The 21045-nt window shown below is 45.1% G+C and overlaps 2 protein-coding genes across 14 annotated transcripts in view; one reads left to right on the top strand and one right to left on the bottom strand.

Annotated features, from left to right (window-relative positions):
* Positions 1-1977, top strand: part of MOCS1 (molybdenum cofactor synthesis 1) — a 37146-nt gene extending 35169 nt beyond the window's left edge. For 6 of the 7 annotated variants that reach the window (XM_042938660.1, XM_042938659.1, XM_042938664.1 and 3 more), the window contains one exon: positions 399-1977. In XM_042938660.1, the coding sequence (XP_042794594.1) occupies positions 399-1159 (761 nt within the window). In that variant the 3' untranslated portion in view covers positions 1160-1977. The remainder of the gene's footprint in view (positions 1-398) is intronic. The other variant, XM_042938666.1, reaches the window with a different exon arrangement.
* A 544-nt stretch (positions 1978-2521) lies between these two features.
* Positions 2522-21045, bottom strand: part of DAAM2 (dishevelled associated activator of morphogenesis 2) — a 118393-nt gene continuing 99869 nt past the window's right edge. For all 7 annotated transcript variants that reach the window (XM_042938654.1, XM_042938655.1, XM_042938653.1 and 4 more), the window contains 8 exons: positions 19946-20052; positions 19742-19830; positions 9623-9791; positions 9335-9442; positions 8318-8378; positions 6995-7126; positions 5789-5959; positions 2522-5662 (listed from right to left, as the gene is read on the bottom strand). In XM_042938654.1, coding sequence (XP_042794588.1) covers positions 5441-5662; positions 5789-5959; positions 6995-7126; positions 8318-8378; positions 9335-9442; positions 9623-9791; positions 19742-19830; positions 19946-20052 — 1059 coding nt within the window. In that variant the 3' untranslated portion in view covers positions 2522-5440. The remainder of the gene's footprint in view (positions 5663-5788; positions 5960-6994; positions 7127-8317; positions 8379-9334; positions 9443-9622; positions 9792-19741; positions 19831-19945; positions 20053-21045) is intronic.

Below are 21045 nucleotides of genomic sequence, written 5' to 3'. Positions count from 1 at the left end.
TCATGACCTGAGCCAAAATGAAGAGTCAGATGCTTAACCAACTGAGCCACCCAGGCACCCCATGACTTTGTGTTTCAGAAGAGAACTTGAGCGATGAGGAAGTGTTGGTGTGGAAGGGAGCCCAGGAATGCCCACACCACCACCGTGGGCCTGTAGACTTTGGGGAGGGCTGCACCCTGCATGCTGCCTGCTGAGAGGGGCTGCAGACCTATATTCCAGGACCCTCTGTGTACCTCCCACTTTCCCTTTTCTCACTGTGCTCTTTGCTCTTCACCCCTCTCTCCCAGTGTGGAAGTGAGAACTCAAGGTGGGGCAGGGCAGGGTTTGGGAGAAGAGGTGGGAAAAGAAAATTTCCCTTCTGGACTTAGTCTCTCTTCTCTTTCCTTCTTGCTTTCCAGAGTTACTTTTGATGCTCCAAGATTCCCCACCAGCCATTCCAAGCATTTCCTCCCAGGACCCCTTTCGTGTTCAGGGTATAGGACACAGAGTGAGTTTCTTCAACCAGATGGCAACTTTGTGGAAAGGATGCCGGGGCCCCCGGACCTCTCTCCTTGCCCAGCGGTGGCTGGGGTCCGGCCCCCCTCAGAGACACTGCAGTTCCCGCCTAGACTCAGATACCAACCCCAAGTGCCTTAGTGCAGTGTCCCGGGCTCCTGCCACCCCCTCAGGACCCCCGCCAACCTCGGACCAACTAACCCATGTGGACGCAGAAGGACGGGCAGCTATGGTAGATGTGGGCGGGAAGCTGGACACAGAGCGGCTGGCTGTGGCCTCGGCTGTGGTCCTTCTGGGGCCCGTGGCTTTCAAGCTTGTCCAGAAGAACCAGCTAAAGAAGGGAGATGCCCTGGTGGTGGCCCAGCTGGCCGGAGTCCAGGCCGCCAAGCAGACCAGCCAGCTGATTCCTCTGTGCCACCACGTGGCCCTGAGCCACGTTGAGGTACAACTGGAGCTGGACAGCACACGCCATGCCGTGGGGATCCAGGCGTCTTGCCGGGCTCGGGGCCCCACTGGGGTGGAGATGGAAGCCTTGACCGCGGCTGCTGTGGCCGCCCTCACCCTGTACGACATGTGTAAGGCTGTCAGCAGAGACATTGTGTTGGGAGAAATCAAGCTTATTAGCAAGACTGGGGGGCAGCGGGGGGACTTCCATCGGACTTAGAGAGCTCTTGCCCCTCCCCCCCGGGCCCAGCCAGGTCCAGATGGGATGCAGTTCCGGGCAAATCCTGCAACCCTGTCGCTGTTGACCTTCACCAGTAGGAACTCAAGGTCAGCCTACCCCCCCTACTGCTACATGATCGGTAGTGACCTGCAAGGTTTTCTACGTTCAGAGAGGAAACCAGCAGGCCCGTCAACCTTCCTGGACGCTACAGTCGTGGGAGGGGGTCACCACGAGCAGTGCCAACGAACAGAAAAATCACGTCATCTGAAATAGTCCCCAGATAACACATCTAGGTTCAGACAGTCCCATCCGTGACTTCCGCTTCTCATTTTGGGTTTTCTCTTCTTCTCCTTCCTTGGGGAGAGAATAAGGGCTCACGAAGTAGAGGGAACCCGCTTTGAGGAGGGAAAAGTGCAGTTTGCATTAAGAATGTTCCACAGCTCCTCCAAAGGAGCTCTGCCTTCCAGAGTTTGTGGAGCCACAGCCCCACCCTTTCTTGCCTGTCACCCCTCTGAAAGGGCCAGTTAGCACCTTCTTTTACACCAGTCTTTGTCCCATCAAACTTGCAGGGTTTGGGCTTAACAATTGCACTTGACCTGCCAGCTCCCTTTCCTGGGCCCCTTCCCCCAGAACAGGACCCACACAGGCAGCAGCCCTGAGGAATCCTGACCGAGCACACATCCCACACCTGGCCCTGCACACCGCTGTTCCACCCACCGCCCACACCCCTTTATTCTGGAACATATCAGGGAAAGAAGAGAGTTGAAGATTGCCTTCACCCTCACAGCGCACAAAATAAAGCCACGATGCCAACTTTGGAGGTGCGAGAATGAGTATCTGTGCAGAGGGCACCCAGCTGTTAGGAATCCATGCCCACCCCTCAGCCCTGTCCCAAAGCCCACCCCGGGCATCAGGGAAGAGGAGCAGGAGGGATGCTAGAAAAGCCAAAGGGGCACGTTCTCTGTATAGCCTCTGTCTTCCCTGTGAGAGAAGGTAGGAGTGGAGTGGGCGGCATGAACTGCGCCCCCTGCGGTGAGTGCCAGGTGGGGTGGGGGCGGTCCAAAGCACATCGCTGGCTTTGCCAGCTATTTGAGATCAAGGGGGTACACTTCGTGGTTCCTGGTATGCACATTCCCAAACACTGTTGGCTGGGTTCGCCTATGCAGATAGGCATCTTTGGGTCTGTCCTCAGTGCCCCCCACCCCACCTGCCTCCCCTCTACCCTACACTCAGGTGTGCTGGCGAATGTTTGACAACCAGCTCTTGGGAAGAGAAAAAGCCAAAGACTATGGCTGATCTCAAGCTACCATACAATGTGAACTGACTTGCCAAACTTTTGAAAATATAACAGTTGGTGCTCTCAGAGCTGATTCGCGCCGGTTCCAACACCCCACTGGCTACTACTGCTCTCCCGCACACCTCAAGTCCCTGCACCGGAAGAAGGCCCAAGTGTCAAGGCAGCCTGGATGGGGATGGTATGGATTTAATATTTTTTAGTATTACAATATATTCTTATAAAAATGGTGCAGGTAAAAAGGATGCTGATTTTGTACATTAGCCTCGCTCGTCGTCTGAGACGGCTTGGTGAAAGCAGCCGTGGCTTGGAGGCATCCCTGGTAGAGGCTGGAGGAACAGTCATGGTGCCGCAGTTGGTAAAAATGGGATGGGGGTGGGGAGAGCCTGGACCAGACCCTTCCCATCCACCTGGAGAATTTTTTCCTCCTGCTGCCCTAAGCACACCTGACCTCCCTCACCGGGGAGGAAGAGCCGGTGGTACTGCTGAGAAGGGGACAGGTTGCATTCGGTTAACTGAATTTTATATTGGACACAAAATTAGACAGCTGGAGAAATGTACCTGAAGGTGGCAGGAGGGGTGAGAAGGACACTGGGGAAAGACCAAGGAACAAATAGGCGTAAACGTTGAGCATATCAAGGACCAACTCAACCGTCTCCATGGGGCACCAGCCCCTTCTTGCTGAGTCAACTATGATGGTCTGTGGTCCAAGGCACTGTTGGAGATCTGGCTACTCTACTGGCCAGAGCTAGAAAATAATAAATAGAGAAGGAAAATTCTTTTGGGGTGAGAAGCCTGAGCCCTAGAACAAGTTATGTGTCCTCTGTAAACAGTTAAACCAAAGTGTGCTTTTCTGTGGCTCCAATGTCTTGAACCGCTCCTGTATTCCTTGTCTTTCCTGGTGTGTATCCAGTCTTCCATGGTGAGTGGGAATGCCACAATGTGGACATGCTGTTGGATAGAAGTGGAGCCCTCCCTTGTTCCCTGCTCCTGCAGGGTAGGTTGATCTCAGCCCAGTTTGGGAGAGGACCTTCAGTGATTGTGCCCACAACCTTCCCATCATGCCAAGGCCAGCTGCTTGTGGCGGGGGGCTGCCGGGTATACAGATGGGTTTAGCAAAGCCCTCTGCAGCTGCTCTTCCTGGAAGCCTTCATCTTGCCTTCACCTGGACTCCAGGATGGCCTCTTCCGGTCTGTCCTGGCCAGGCTTGCATTTGCTCAGATCCCTTCCCCTCAAACCAACACACATGCTGGGCTCACCAACCCTATGTTTCTTCCCCCTGCCGACAGCTACTCTGGCCCTGCCCCAGGAATCTGATGTAGGGAAAAGCTAAGATAAGCAGCTGAAGAGTGGGCCTAGCCCACCAGGCAATAACCCTGAGCTGGAGGAGTAGGTTGGAAGGTGAGAACAAAGGCAAGGGCAGGAAGATAGAAAGGCAAGGAGCTCGTTGATGGAGGGTCTCAGAGGCTCTCAACTCTAGGAGGAAGAAATGTATGGAAAATAAAAGCCTTGATGGAGCTGATCTCTCCTCCCTTCTTTTAGAAGTCAGAAGTTTTGTTTCGACACAGCAATTGCCCCCCACCTCCAGCTCAAGATGGACAGAATGGAAGGTGGAAGTGGATGGGAGGACCAGTATGGACCTCTGAAGTCAGGCTGAAGAACTAAATTGAGAGGTTGGTCCCATCCAGCATCTCTGGTACCCAGCCTTCCAAACTTGGCTCGTTCAGGCAGCACACCCCCAGAGAAGTTGGCCTTTCTCCTCCATATCCCATCTCCCCAGCTTCCTCTGCCTGCTCTGGCTCCCAGTCTGAATGCTTCGGAGCTCACAGGTAAATGCAGAGGGCAGCTCTGACCCTGCGGACCTTCTCAGAAACAGACACCCCAGGGCCAGCCTTAGCCAGCTATACATGGTTTGGAGTGGTCTTTCACAGGTCAGAGGAGGGGGGGGGGGGGCTCACCATGGCTTCTGCCCTGAGGCAGACATTAGACAGAGTTTGGGATCTGATGAACAATTAAGTGGTAGACCAGGGAGCACTAGAGTGGAGCTTGGTGTTCAAGTGCTGCCCTCTAGTGAGAAGCTATCAGAATTCCCAGCCAACACCATGTGTGGTCCCACTTCACTTCAAGACAATGGTTGGGTTGTGCAGAGGAGGTGTGAGGAGAGTTTTGTTCCAGGGTCCCTATGCCCAAGGCATGAGGCGTGGTGATGGGCGGGATCTTTCTTGAACCCCTTCCCTTACCAGATTCATCAAGTGTCTGATAGCCATAGTCATGGGAACCCAAAGGTTCTGAGATTCAGGATTAGTAGATAGGATGGAGGTTGCAGTAGGAAGGAAGGGAGAGAGACTTAAGACATGCAAGAGAGGGGCCAAAGGACTTGTGATGTAGGCAACAGGCACTGCTACTCTGTGTCCTGAGGACTTGGTCCCTGCATCACACTCCCCACACTTTTTCTGAAACATACCTAGGTAGATTACGTAATGCCTCTTCCTTTTCCATCCAAGAGGAAAGTTTTCCCCCAGATCAAGATTCCATGAAGCCTCCCCTTGGGGAATGGGGGCCTGCATTCTCTCACTCTGGCTCTTAGGGCACCCCCCCGTCCATTAACTCCCTACCTCACATGACATCTGGACAAGGCCCATGGATCTGTCCAGTCTAGATCTAGAACACTTGTGTGGCAACACGTGGGTGCCCTTGCTGGGGGACAGGGGAGCAAGGCTCCTTCAGCCCGGCCTGCCAGGGATGTCCAGGTCCACCTCAGAGGGACCCTGGGGGCCGGGATGCAGAAAGAATAATGGAACAGGAGAGGAGCCCCTTCAGGTAAGTGCGGGGACACCTGGTCCTGCCACACGCACCGCCCCCACCCCAGGACCCAGCCCAGGGCTCATTCAAACCGAGCACCAAATTGTTTAAGGATCACGGCCGCATGCCCTCAGCCCCTTGGTCCGTCCCTGTCGCCCGGCTCCTGCGGTGGCCAGTCCCCCGGATCAATAATTTAGCCTGCTGATCGCCCGTTCCCGGGTGACTTCCAGGGCCTGGCTCCCCGACCGTTTGCGGCTGCGCTTGAGCTTGCATAAGTCCTTGTCAAAAACTTCCCCCGAGCGCAGGGCGGACACCAGGTCGTCAAACTCGCCTCCTTCCTCCAGCGTGCTGCCCGCGTGGACCTTCCGTTGCCTCTGCCACCGCTCCCGCTCCCTCTGCTCCTTCAGCTGGAGGATGAGGAAGAGCGAGGGGCCGTCAAACAGGTGGCTGTGCGCCTCACCGGCCCCCTCCTGCCACCTCCCTCCCTCCCTCTGCCCTCCCCAGCAGCACCCCACTCAGCCCAACCCTCTCACCATGGCTTCCATGCGTGCGCGGCGCTCCTCCTCCTCTTTCCTCCTCCGCATGGTCTCCAGGTCCTGCCGGGCCTCCGAGAAGGCCTGCAGGAAGGTGTCAAAGATTCCAAAGAATTCGTCCGGCTGCATCTTGCTGTCCTGCTCCCCAAAGTGCATCAGAGCCTTGGAGAACTGTCAGGGGGAAAAGGGGTGGTGAGAGTCTCTCCCAAGCACGGTGGGCTCAGCCCACGTGGTAAGCTGGGTTCCCGCCAGAGCGGAGCCCAGCCCAAGGCTGGGGACGTTTTGACACAGAGGAGCAGGGCTACAGAGTGGGGAGACACCCTCTATCATCAGGACAGGGACAAGGCCGAAGGAAAAGCCTGAGGCTGACACCATGGGGTGGTGGGGGATCCAGGCTGGCTGACACCTGCCCAGAGCCACCACTGGGTCTCTTATGGTGTAGGTATGAGATCAGCAGCTGCAGATCTTGGGAAGTACCTCCTAAGGTCACAAATTGCCTGGTCAGAACTCAAAAGGACCTCAGAGATCATAGAGTTTCCCTGGGCTAATTTAACCCCTTTGTGTCCCAGTTTCCTCATGTATAAAATGGGGACAATAGACCCCATAATGTTGTGAGGGGGAGGCGAGTTAATAGGTATAAAGCATTAACTGTAATTATATGTATCAGGCACTAATTCTGACATTTATTGACAGCTACCATCTCTAATTCAAACCAGAGTATGCTCCATGGGCCAGCATGGGCATCTCAGGCCCATCCCAGACCTCCTGAGTGAGGACCCTTCATAGATAGGGTCCATGTGGATGTTAGTGTGAGAAGCCAGGAAGAGGCATAGCAACTATGATCAAAGCTGAGCTCTGGAGTTACGATTCTAACCCAGCTCTGTGCATTACCGCTGGGAAACCTTGGACAAGTTCCTTAACCTCTCTGGATGTCAGTGTACATGTTTGTCTGATGGGCTAATGACCTTTCCACAAGCCCATTCGGTAGGTCATGAGACAAATCATGTAAAACAAGATGGTATCCATACCTGCTGAATGGATCACCTTTGCAACAAAGATGCTATTGCTTTTCTTATAGGAGTGAGGAAATTATTTTTCCTGAAAACTCTTGACTCTGGGTTTGTCCCTTCTGTGCCATGGGTGGTAGGAATGGGTAAGAAGTGGGGGTGGGGTGGGAGTCAGACTGGGACTTGGGGGCACACTTACCTTGTCCCTGGCCTCATTGAGCTGGTCTTCCAGCTCTGAGAAACTAAAGCTGGAGACCGTGATGAAGTCACTCATGACTGGGACAAACTTGTCATTTGGTTCCCGTGCCTGACGCTTCTGATATTCTAGCTCCTGAAGAGGGAGAGTGAAGTGCTGGTTAGATAAGTGCCAGCATAAAAGTCAAGAATTCTGGGGGTCACCACATCTCCCATCCTTCTTCCAATCACGGGACCACTGGGTCCTGCCTTTGGAAGAGGGAACACCCCGAGTCTCACAATTCTAAGGGTGGCAAAGGTTGTGAGAGTTCTCCCTCACGCACTACTGCCATCTTTGTTTCTCTAGATCCTTGCTACCCAATGTGGTCTGGAACTAGTAGCACCATCACCTGAGAAATTTGAAGAAATGCAGACTCTCAGGCTCTACCCTAGACCTATGGAATCAGAATCTGAATTTTAACAAGACTCTCAGATGATGCATGTGCAGATTCAAGTATGAGATGTGTTTCTAAATCTCCTAGCTGATGTGAATGCTGCTGGTTATGGGCCACGCTTTGAGTAGCACTATCAAGGGCTATGAATTGGAAATCGCCCCCTGTCCCCACCATAGCAGCAATGAAAAGTTCTTTCTCATTCTCTAAGCTCATTCTCCCCTTATCTGCCTACTACCCCTTCCCCCAGTAAAGATAGGGTCTCCAGTTCCCAAATGTGGAAGACATAGGACTGGGGACATTGCCATATGGGGCCAGCCTAGCCTAGGGCCAGAGATGATATCATCTGAGAAGCCATCAGAGCATGAATGGTGATGATTAGACACCTGAGTCTCCAGAAAAGAATGCAGGCCCTGCGTCCTCTACTGGCCCAGGGAGAAGAGACAGAAGGCAGGAACTTCTGGGGACAGCTGTGCCTGGTGTCACACTATGTGCTACTGTCCCTAATTGGCTTCCCAGGGATACAGATACTCTTTCACATCCACTTGAATCAGACTTAAGCAAGTGCCCACTTATGGTTCTTTCTACTCCACTGCCCAACAGACATGCTGGGCGTGATATGGCTAGTCTGATGTCCCTCTTTGAGAGTCTAAATTTAAGTCATCCAGTCATCCTTTCCTGAGGGCTAGCTCTTTTGCTGCCTATTACTTGATCAAATGATGGACCCCCCAGACAGTAGACCCCCAGACAGTAGGCTCTGATGCATTTCGTGTCCCAAAGTTCCTGCCTGGGAACGGGCACAAGGTACAGCCTCCGGCACAGACACAGGCAGCAGGTGCAGATCTGCCTCTGAAAACACCCCCTCAAACCCAGGCAGGCATAGATGATGTACTTACCACCTCAACCGCTCTGAGGCCCCTCCTGAGGTTACCCACCTCCTTCTCCAACTCTGCCAGGCTGTAGGGAGACACAGGAAGGAAGAAGAGCTGAGGATGGGTCAGAGAGATAGCAGTGCAAAGCATGATGGCTTTGGAATCAGTAGACCCATGCTCCAGGCCCTGCTTTGGCCACTAACATGTGGCCCTGACAAACCACCTCCCCTCTGTGCTCTGTCTGTGCTTCTAGAAAATAACAGTGGTCAAAACTTATGTTGTAAAGATCCTTCCAGATCAGAAATGCTATGCTGAAATTAGAAGGTTTCCAACACATGGCCTCTGGCTTGAATTATTTTTAATACCACCAGCTAATACTTATAAGCTCTTAACATGGTATCTTGCATGCAGTAAGCATTTGATGCATATTAGTCATTTTTCACTGCATTGCTGCTTCTGTTGAGATGCTCCTGTCAGTCTATGGCTGTTCAGGTCTGACTTCTTGCCTATATCAGATAACATTGGTGCCACATCCATATCCCCTTGAACCATCCATTTGTAGTGTACAATCCTGACTTCCAATGATGTGAGTGCTTTCTCTGGGGACCGGAGCTCCCTCTGCCTGTACATGTGGCCAGAGTTATGACCTGCCCAGAGACTATCAGCCAGTGACTGACAGGAGATGGGGTAAAATATCCTAGCTCCCTCACCATTTGGGGTGGGATAAGTAGAATAAGTATCCTATCCTGTCTCCTAGACTTCTCTGGAGGGATTAAGCTCCAATTGCCCCAGGGGTAACTGGCTTAATAATACTTCCATTATTGGTATTCATCCCATCCCAGGCTCACTTCCCCACTGTGTTTCCTAGGAGCATCTCTGAAATAAGGATTTGAGAGCAAGTAGCCAGTCTTCATTTGGTTCTCCTAAAAGCAGACCCTGAGACACTGCCCATTCCTAGTCATCCCAGAGCAGCAATGAAAGGAAATTTAGATAAGAGTGTTGTGATCACAGGGAGAAAGAAGCCTTGGAAGGGCCCCTCACTTGACTTTGGCGGCTTCTGGAAGATGCTGTAGCTCTGAGGGCATGTTCAGGATGTCCGGGAAGTGCTTCTCCAGGATCATGATCAGGTAATGGAGCAAAGAGATGTTTCTGTGGATAAAAGATCAGGGGTAAAGGAATGAGCGCCAGGAGGAAACTAGATGGGGCCGGGGGGTGGGGGGGGGGGAGGTCAGGGACAAAAGGCAAGGAATTTGGGTTGGAAATGGGAGGAGGAGGTGGAGAAAGGCCAAAGTGGTGAGATGGAAGATAAGGAAGCAGACAGAGTCCCACCTGTCAATGCTGGACTTGGTGTCTGCAATCTTGTTGAGGCTGGCCACCCGGAACCCATAGGCACCCCCACGCTGCCCTTTGTTCATGAAGTTGCCAATAGCCAGGACGACTTCTAGCATCCGCATTAGACGCTTGCTGCGGATCAGCTCCCGGGAGGCCAACAGGATGGCTGGGAGAGGAGGGACAGGTCAGAGTCCTGCAGAGACTGGGCAGTCCCCTTGAACCACAGGATGATGCCACCACAAAGTCCAGTCTTCAACTCTCAGAGGGGCAGAGGCTATACCCATACCGCAACAGATTAATCTACTCCCCACCTGCCCACTTCCAAGGGAAGCAGGTAAACTTGCCAAAAGCGACTTCAACAAATAGCCCATTCTCAGAATGTGCTAACTCTTAATATATTTAAGACTATCTTTTCTTGTATATGTTTAAAGATTAGTAATATATTCTTTCTATGGATACACACAAGAATATAATACTTTTACTTTTTTAAACTTAGTGATTAAACTTTTAAATTTCAGCATTTTACATATTATGGGACTGTTTCTGCCTCTTTTGAAATGCTGGAGGTTTTTTTGGGGTGGGGGGGAATCCTTGTCAAATTATAACATCTCACCAATAATATTCCCATATTTTTGTTCTATATGCTTTGTAGTTGGTGGTGTCTTTGATTTAATAGTTTACTTAACATCTTGTTGAATATCATTTGAAATTTTTTCCAACTTTTAGGCATTTTAACAATTTCTCCCCAATTCCTTAAAAGATACATTTCCTAGAAATACAAACTAAGGTTAACAGTAACCAAAACTTCAGTATTTCATTCCAATGTGGATGCTCTAGCCCACCCTCAGCTATTATGCACTTATGGCAGATCTGCAAAACTGGGATACGAATCCTACACTGAAATGTTGGCTACTAGTTATGGAATATGCTTTTTGATTATTAAGTGTGGTGATAGGAACACCAAACCATCACATGATTTTCAGCTTATGCCAAACTGAACATTCCTAAAGATGCTGCTATGGAGATAAAATGAGAACCATCTGACTAAAAGTCTGCAGAAATCCTCAAAAGCAGTTAAAAATAAGTAATTGTAAAAAAGAAGCTGTGGAGATTCCCCAGGACCTCCCAGCTTGTATCCACTTCAGCTTCCTTCCAGGACACTTTCTGTGTCCTGGACACCACCTGGGCCTGCTCCTGCTTCAGGCCTAGCCATCACACCAGGGCAACCCTAGTATAGAGCACCCTGGGATCCTCAGCCCATATCAGCCACAGCTCCAGCCAGCCAAAGTCACCAGACACACATAGCCTACACAAGGAATGACCATAAGACCATTCCTTCAAGTTTAAGAGAAGTATCTTTTCTGCCTATTCATAGAAATAAAGACTGAAAGTCAAGCAAAATGGGGAGACAGAGGAATATGCTCCAAACAAAACAAAACAACTCAGAAAAAGGACCAAATGAAATGGAGATAAGCAATATGCCTGATGAAGCGTTTAAGGTAATGATCATAAAGTTGCTCACCAGACTGGAATGAAGAGTGGAAGTACTCAGTAAGAACGTCAACAAAGAGAAAATATGAAAAAAATCAGAGTTGAAGAATATATCTACACTAGTGGGAATAAACATATTAGCAGGTGAAGAGGAACAGAACAACAATTTGGAATATGGGGTAATGGAAAACACCCAAGCTGAACAGCAAAAAGAAAAAGCTTTTAAATGAGGGCAGGTTAAGGGATCTTTTGCATAGCATAAAGTGAACAAATGTTCATATATAGGGGTCTCAGAAAGAGAGAAAAGGAGTGTACAAAACTTACTTGAAGAAATAATAGTTGAAAACTTCCCTAATCTGGAGAAGGAAACAGACATCCAGGTTCAGGAAGCACAGAGAGTTCCAAATAAGATGAACCCATGGAGGTCTACACCATAACATATAATAACTAAAATGTCAAAAATTAAAGATAGAGAATTTTAAAAGCACCAAGAAAGAAGGAAAATTACATACATGGGAACCCCCCGCCATAAGACTGTCGGATGATTTTTCAGCAGCAACTTTGCAGGCCAGAAGAGAATGGCAGGATATATTCAAAGTGCTGAAAGGAAAAAATCTACAACTAAGAATACTTTACCCAGCAAGACTGTCACTCAGGATTGAGGGAGAGATAAGAGTTTCCCAGGCAAACAAAAGGTAAAAGAGTTCATCACCACTAAACCATTCTTAGAAGAAATGTTAAAGGGACTTCTTTAAGTAGAAAAGAAAAGGCTTTAATTAGAAGTAAAAAAAAAATTTATGACTAAAAGATGTAAAATATGACACTATATACATAAAATGTGGAGGGTGGAGCAAAAAAAGTTCTTTTAGAATGTGTTTAAACTTAAGTGAACATTAATATAGAAATCCATATACTTAGGATGTTATATATGAACCCCATAGTAACTATAAACCCAAAACCTTTAACAGATACACAAAAAATAAAGATAAAGCCAAGCATAACACTAAAGAAAGTCACCGATCACAAGGAATGAGAGCAATAGAAGAAAGAAACAGAGAAGAACTACCAAAACAACCAGAAAACAATGAACAAAATGGCAATAAGTACATACCTATCAATAATTACTTTAAATGCTAATGGTCTAAATGCTCCAATCAAAAGACATAGAGTGGCATGATGGATTTAAAAAAAAAAAAAGGCTCATCTATATGCTACCTATAAAAGATTCACTTTAGACCTTAAGACACGTACAGACTAAAAGTGAAAAGATAAAAAAAAAAAAAAAAGATAGTCCATGCAAATAGAAGGAAAAAAAAACAGGGTAGCAATACTTAGACGAAATGACCTTAAAAAACAAAGACTGCAACAAGAGAGAAAGGCATTACATAATGATAAAGGGATCAATCCAACAAGATGATATAACAATTGCAAATATCTATGTACCCAACATTGGATCACCTAAACACACATAGCAAATATCAACAGACATAAGGGGGAGAAATTGATAGTAATACAATAATAGCAAGGGACTTTAACATCCCACTTACATCAATGAATAGATAAGTGAGGCAGAAAATCAATAAGGAAACAGTGTCTTTCAATGATACATCATAAATATTGACATATATACAGAATATTCTATCCAAAAACAACAGAATACACTTCACAAGTGCACATGATACAGTGCAAAAGTCTCCAGGATAGAACACATGTTAGGCCACAAAACAGTCTCAAACTCAGGAAGACTGAAATCATACCATGCATCTTTTATGAACACAATGGTATGAAACTAGAAATCAATCACAAGGAAAAAAACTGGAAAAAACATAAACATGTGGAGGCCAACAACATGTACCAAACAGCCAGTAGATCAATACGAAATGAGATGGCATTAAAAAAATAGAAACAAGTGAAAATGAAAACACAATCATCCAAAATCTTTGGGACTCAGCAAAAGCAGTCCAAAGAGGGAAATTTATAGCAATACAGGTCTACCTCAAGAAATAAGAAAAATCTCAATCTAACATTATACCTAAAGAACTAGTGGGGGAAAAAAGCCAAAGGTGAATAGAAGGAAGGAATTGAAAGAGTAGAAATAAATGAAATCGAGCCTAAAAGAAACAATGGAAAAAATCAATGAAATCAAGAGCTGGTTATTTGAAAAGATAGACAATAAGCCTTTAGCCATATTCATCAAGAAAAAAAAAAAGGAGGCAAAAGTGAATAAAATCAGAAAGGAAAGAGAAGAGACAACAGTCGCTACAGAAATACGAAGGCATATGAGACTACTATGAAAAACTATGTGCCAACAAAAATGGACAACCTAAAATAAATGGATAAATCCCTAGAAACATACAATCTTCCAAAACTGAATCAGAAAGAAATAGAAAATACAAACAGACCAACTACTACTAATAAAACTGCATAAATAATCCAAAAACTCCTCAGCAAACAAAAGCCCAGGAGCAGATAGATTTACAGGTGAATTCTACTAACCATTTAAAAAAAGGGTTAATACCTATTCTCAAGTTACTTCATAAAGTAGAATAGGGAGGAAAGCTTCCAAATACATTCTATGAAGACAGAATTATTCTGATACTAAAACCAAAGACACTACAGAACAAACAACCCAAAACCTACAGGCCAATACCCCTGATGAACATAGATGCAAAACTGCTCAACAAAATATTAGCAAACTGTGATGATTTTTTTAATGTATCATTGAATGCAATCAAGTGGGATTCATTTCAGGGATGCAAGGATGGTTCAATATTTGCAAATCAACATGATACCTCACATCAGCAAGAGAAAGGATAAAAATCATAGGATCATTTCAATAGATGCAGAAAAAGCATTTGACAAAATTCAACATCTGTTCTTGATAAAACTCTCAACCAAGTAGATTTAGAGGAAACATGCCTGAACACAATAAATATCATATGAAAACCCCACAACTATCATCATACTCAGTGGTGAAAAACAAAGTTTTTCCTTTAAGATCAAGAACAGACAAGGATGTCCACTCTCAACACTTTTATTCAACATAGTAGTGGATGTCCTAATCACTGCAATCAGACAAGAAAGAGGTATCCAAATTGATAAGGAAGAAGTTAAACTGTCACTACTTGCAGACGACATGACACTATACAGAGAAACCCTAAAGACTACAATAAAATTCTATTAGAGTAAATGAATTCAGTAAAGGCTCAGGATACAAAATACACAGAAGTTGGTTGCTTTTCTATACACTAACAATGAAGCAGAAAGAGAAATTAAGAAAATAAGTCCATTTATAATTGTACCAAAAAGAATAAAATACCGAGGAATAAACTTAATAAACTCTGAAAATTATAAAACACTGATGAAAGAAACTGAAAATAAAATCAATGGGAAGATATTCCACACTCAAGGATTAGAAGAATTAAAATTATTAAAATTTCCATACTACCCAAAGCAATATACAGATTGCCCCTATGAAAATACCATCAGCATTTTTCACAGAACTAGAATGAATAACCCTAAAATTTGAATGGAACCACAAAAGACCCCAAATAGCCAAAACAATCTTGAGAAGAACATAGATGGAAATATCAGATCCCCAGATTTCAAAATATACTCTAAAACTGTAGTAATCAATGGTACTGGCACATAGTTTATAGATGGCCATTATAGATGCCATTAATAGATGACCATTATATAGTCAATTAATCAATGACAAAGGAGGCAAGAATTTACAATGGGGAGAAGAAAGTTTCTTCAATAAATGGTTCTGGAAAAGCTGGATGACTTCCTTACACCATACACAAAAATAAACTCAAAATGGATTAAAGACCTAAATATGAGACCTGAAACCATAAAACTCCTAGAAGAAAACATGGGCAGTAATCTCTTTGACACTGACCTTAGCAACATTTTTCTCTACATATATCTCCTCAGGCCAGGGAAACAAAAGCAAAAATAAACTACTGGGACAACACCAAAATAAAAAGCTTTTGCACAGCAAAAGGAACCAATAAAACAACTGGGCAACCTACTGAATGGGAGAAGATATTTGCAAACGATCTGATAAGGGGTTAATATCCAAAATACATAAAGAACTTATATAACTCAACACCAATAAAACCCAAACAATCCAATTTAAAAATGGGCAGAGGAGCTGACTAGACATTTTTCCAAAGAAGACATACAGATAGCCAGCAGACACATGAAAAACATGCTTAACATCACTGATCATCAGGGAAATGCAAATCAAAACCACAGTGAGGGATAACCTCACACCTCTCAGAGTGGGTAGAATCAAAAACACAAGAGATAGCCGTGTTGACGAGGAGCTGGAAAAAAAAAAAAAAAAAGGAACTCTTGTGCACTGTTGGTAGAATGGAAATTGGTGCAGCCACTGCGAAAAACAGTATGGAGGTCCTTCAAAAACTAAAAATAGAAACACATGATCCAATAATTCCACTGCTGTGTATTTACCCAAAGAAAATGAAACATGAATTCAAAAAGATATCTGCGCCCCTATGTTTACTGCAACGTTATTTACAACGGCCAAGATATGGAAGCAACCTGTTTCCACTGATGGATGAATGGATAAAGAAGATATGGTTGTGCAAAAGCTTTTTATTTTGGTGTAGTCCCAAGGTTTATTTTTGCTTTTGATCCCCTTGTCCAAGGAGATCTATGCAGAAAAATGTTGCTAAGATTGATGTCAAAGACATTACTCCCTAAGTTTTCTTCTAGGACTTTTATGGTGTCAGGTTTCACATTTAAGTCTTTAATATATTTTGAGTTTATTTTTGTGTATGGTGTAAGAAAATGGCTAAGTTTCATTCTTTTGCATGTAGCTGTCCAGTTTTTCCAGCACCATTTTTGAAGAGATTATCTTTTCCCCATTGTATAATCTTGCCCCCTTGTGTAGGTTAACTGACCATACAAGTATAGATTTATTTCTGGGCTCTCTATTCTGTTCCATTGATCTACGTGTCTGTTTATGTGTCAGTACCATACAACAAAGGAAAAAAAGAGACCAAAAAAAAAAAAAAAAAAAAACCCTCTTAAATATAAAGAACAAAAGGTGGGGGGGGGGGGGAAATGGGTGAAATAGGTGAAGGGGATTAATAGTATATTTATTACAATGAGCATTATGAATGTACATAATTATAGAATTGAATCCTTATATTGTACACCTAAAACTTAATATAATACTGTATGTTAATTATACTGGAATTTAAAAAATAAAAATATATACAATTGTGAATCTTAAGTATATACACTTGTACACCTTAAATATATACAATTTTTGTTAATCATACCTCAATAAAGCTGGGGAAAATTCTCAAAACACCAACAAAGAAGGAAGATACACACAATGGAATATTATTCAGCCATAAAAAAGAATGAGATCTTAGCATTTGTGACAACATGGATGGACCTAAAGGTATTATGCTAAGTGAAATAAGTTAGAGAAAGACAAATACCATGTGATTTTACTTATATGTAGAATCTAAAAAATACACAAAAACCAGACACAGACCCATAAATACAGAGAACTGATGGCTGCCAGAAGGGAGAAGGGTAAGGGGTTAGGCAAAGTGGGTGAAGGGAAATGGTAGATACAGTCTTCCTGTAATGGAATAAATCGTGGAGATAAAATGTACAGCATAGTGTATATAGCCAATGGTATAATAGCATTACACAGTGTAGCTACACTTGTCCAACCTCTATTGTACATCTGAAACTAATGTAACGTGTGTCAACTATACTTTATGTGCACACACATCATGAAATTAGCAACAAAAGTATAACTTTAAATTGAAAAAAAAAGCTATAAAAGTGAATACTAAGGTTTGTCAGTAGCTTCTACCTTTGAACATGTTCATATTCTATGACCTAATAGCAGCATTACTCTTGATGGATATTAGAGTGGTTTCTAGTTTTTTTTTTAATTCTTAACAAATAGATTGGTTAAACAAATTATGATATTCATACAATGGAATAAAATGCAGCACTGAAAATGAATAACTCACTGCTACATGTAACAACAGAGTAACTTATAACCACAATGCTGAGCAAAAGAGACCAGCATAAAATTATTCACATTATATTATATCATCCACCTAAAGTTAAGAAAGATAAAACCTTTAGAGAAGACAGCGTAATGGTTGCAGGGGGTAATGTTTGGGAGGGCGACATGAGGGAGGGCTGTTTGGGGCTGGCAACATTCCATTTCTCAACATGGATGTTGATTTCACAGGTTACTTCATTTTATGATAATTCACCAAGTCAGACTCTTATGATTTGTGTACTTTTCTGTATCCATATTTGAATAAAAAGTTTACTTTAAAAAACTACTTATAAAAGTTTTTAGCAATTTATATTGGTTGGGATAGTTTTCCTAGGGCTGATACACTATTTGAGAAATTTGCAAAGGAATTCTAAAAATGCTAAAATGTTGGCAAAACAGAAATTGACAAGAGTTCAAAGAAAATCAGTGTAAATGAGGAAACATCCATTGCAATGCAGACATTTTAGATATATTCATAAGAATAATATATTCGTGACTATATTCATAAGAATGTTTACATTTGAAACCATATTCATCTTGACTATATTCAGTAAATGTATTCAAAATGAGAATCGGTAACTTTGGTATATTCAGCAATGAACATATTCATAAGAATACATTCAAGAAAAGTATATTTCATGAATATATTCATAGAAGAATTGGTAAGTCTGTCAAATTTGGTGAATTGGCTTTTGGCAAATTGACCCAGAGGCCTTGTTGGGAAGTGGTGGGTAGGGTGTCAATAGCTCATCACCAGCTGGGATTGGCCAAATCTTAGCTTTTCCAGGAATACTTCCTAAAACTGGAAGGAAAAATATGAATCCCAACTCCTGCACAATCCTCTTGTCTCCACTCCTAGTGAAGCCACTGACCTGATTCTGTAAGCTACAACTTCAGCCACCTCTTCCCAACTCTCAGGGAAGAGACCTCCAGACCATTCTAGAATAGCAGCCATTGCTATCGCAGAGCGATTATTATTACCTTTGCCAGCAGGTTTTGCCACCCAAAACATGTCTTACTCAGCTTGGCTTAATATTAAAGGGAGACTCTCCTGAGCATTCAGTGACTAACTCTTAGGAGTGGGCTCTGAGATTATCTGAGATTAACCCTACCCAGCGGCTAAATTACTCTGGTTCCACAAGTCCAAACGGTAATTGCTCACATTTGCGCCACTGACCCAAGACACACAAGTGGTTGAGCATAGGTCTTGGACTGATTCCCTTATCTGTGCCTCATGCCCCAAAGGCAGTCTGCAGCAGGACAAAGAAGGCAGTCTGAAGGTGAGGATTTACTCATCACCAGGGCAGGAGGGACTGCCAGACCTTAGACCTACAGAATCACTGCTGATCTCAATCCTTCTCCCTCAGAATGATTATTTATGATTACAGCCAGCCTGCAGTTCTCTTGTGTGTGTGAATGCACACGTGTGTGTGTGTATGGTAGGGGGCAGACTGCAGAAGGTCTATGCCTCTAGCTCTGTCACACCCACCTACCCCCACCCCCAAACATTCCTGACGCAGCTCCAGGAAAGGCCATTCTCTGGACTCGGCATCATCAGGGGAATGCTTGCCAGCCTTGGTGTCCAGCAGAGGGGGCCCATGCTCTCTCTGCTCTGCCCCAGCCTGCCCGTCCCCCCGCCCCCCCTCAGCATCCTGGACTCAGGCTCTCCTGTTCCACTCTGCTGTCCTGTCCTTCCCCCAGGTAGGCCTCACAGCCTCACCTGCTTCTCCACTGGTGGGTCTGCATGGGCCATCCTGACTTTTTCCCCAAACTCTCTGCCCCTCCCCGTCCCCCCCGCCCCACCCCAATCCTCTGCCATTGTCTGTGAAGTACTACCCAACAAGAGTGAAGATGAATTCTGAAGAACATCTGTGTTCCAATCCTGGCTCCACCACTCACAGGTAACATGGCCTCAGGCAGCATGTCCCCATTTTAGACATGAGAGAATGAATGGATGCACCCATAGTGATTGTGAGGACCAATGAAGCCATCCACGAGGAATGTTTCATGCGGTGCTTGCTACATGGTTCCCATTGAATTACAAAGTGCCCATCTGGAAAAGGCCTGTGTAGGGGGGATTCCCTAACCTAGAAAACCTAGATGCCTCCAAGGATTACCCAACCAGTTTCCTACTTTTCTGAACAGGGCACGCTAAAAATAATATGCCAGAGGTCTTCTATGAACCTAGTAGCTCTCAAGGAGGGTAAAGACTGATGAGCTCAATACATGCCAGGCCCTGTTCTAGGTGCTTGCTATTATCATCTGGTCAGCATTTCTGGCCCAGCTGGCACAGACATCAACAGATCCCTCACCTTGGAGAGTTTGCAGGCTAAGGCACAGGAAATGTGTCACATGTCTGGCACATGTGCTAATATACACAAGTGCATATATTTACAGTAACCGTAGTTTTAAGTTTTGTCCTTGGCTTTGGGTTTTTTTGGTGGGGGGAAGGGGCAGATTGAAAATGAGAAAGTTTTCCTCAGTCCCAGTTCACGGATTCCTGCCCATTGGCCCTCCCAGATGCCTCTCCACTCTAGGCCTCCCTATGCCCTCAAACATACCTTCCACTTTGGGTTTGGCCTCAGCCAGACGCTCCTGGAACTTCTTTTTGAAGAACAGGGCCTGTAGTCGCTGCTGGTAGTGGTCGATCCTGTGGATGGGGCGAGCCACATCGTGAGGCAGCCCCTCCAGCTCCAGGAGCTAGATCCAGACCCTCTTTTGCCTGTGCACCCCCAGCGCCCCCCCTCCATGCCCATTGCCCTGACCTGCTCATTTCATAGAGGAAGCGGTCAGCCCGGGCCATCCGCTCGATCTCATGCTTGTGCTCCTCGAGGAGGTCAATGTCGCTCTTCTCTGGGATGAACTTGAGGAGCTGCAAAGAGCAGATGGAGGTCACACAGGGAACTGCTGAGAAACTGATATGAGGGTGCTATACGTGGATGCCCATACACTGCCCAGGCTCAAGATGGGAAGGGGTCCTTAAAAGAGGGAGGCATCTTCATATGGTAGGTTTACGCTTCATCTGCCCACAGGGGACCACAGGACACCCAGCTCTAGACTTTTCTTTTTTCACTTTTTAAAACTGAGATGTAATTTATATAGAGTAAAGTACACTATTCTTAAGTGCACAGCTCAATGATTTTTTTCTTTTAAACCCAAGTTTATTGAGGTATAATTTACATAAAATGCATCTATCTTAAATGTTCAGTTCAATGAATTTTGACAAAACCACCCACTGAACTCCCATCTAGATTAAGAGACAGAAGATTTCCATCTCCCAGAAAGTTCTTTCGTATCACTTCAGTAAGCCACACCTCCACCTTATAGCCTCTGAACTGAATTCTATCACCTTCGATTACATTTACCTAGTCTTGAACTTCGTATAAATGGACTCATGCTATGTGTTTTCTTTGGTGTCTGGCTTCATTTGCATAACACAATGTCTGAGACTCATCCATGCTGTAAGTATTGGTAGTTTGCTTTTTATACGTGTTGAACAGTATTCTATTGTAGGAATATACCACAGTATATTTATGCAATTTCTCATTGATGGACAGTTGGATTGTAGACAGCTTGGGGGTTTCATGAATAAAAGTGTTATAAATATTCTTGCATCTATCTCGTAGAGTCAATGTTTGCACTCATTTCTCTGCATCTAGCCACAGGATTGCTGGGCAGTAGGATAGATTTAGCCTTTGCGTGGACTGCCAAATTGTTCCCCAAATTATTGTAGCCAGTGGGAATCCCAGTCGCTTCACATCCTTGTCAAGATTTGGCATTGTCAGTATCTTTTCAATTTTAGCTATTCCAGTAGGGGGGTGTGGTGCTGCCTCACTGTGGTTTACTGTATTTCTTGGTTGCCTAC

This window comes from Panthera leo, chromosome B2 (assembly GCF_018350215.1).
Source record: "Panthera leo isolate Ple1 chromosome B2, P.leo_Ple1_pat1.1, whole genome shotgun sequence".
Lineage (NCBI taxonomy): Eukaryota > Metazoa > Chordata > Mammalia > Carnivora > Felidae > Panthera > Panthera leo.
This window is presented reverse-complemented; position numbering and strand designations above follow the sequence as displayed.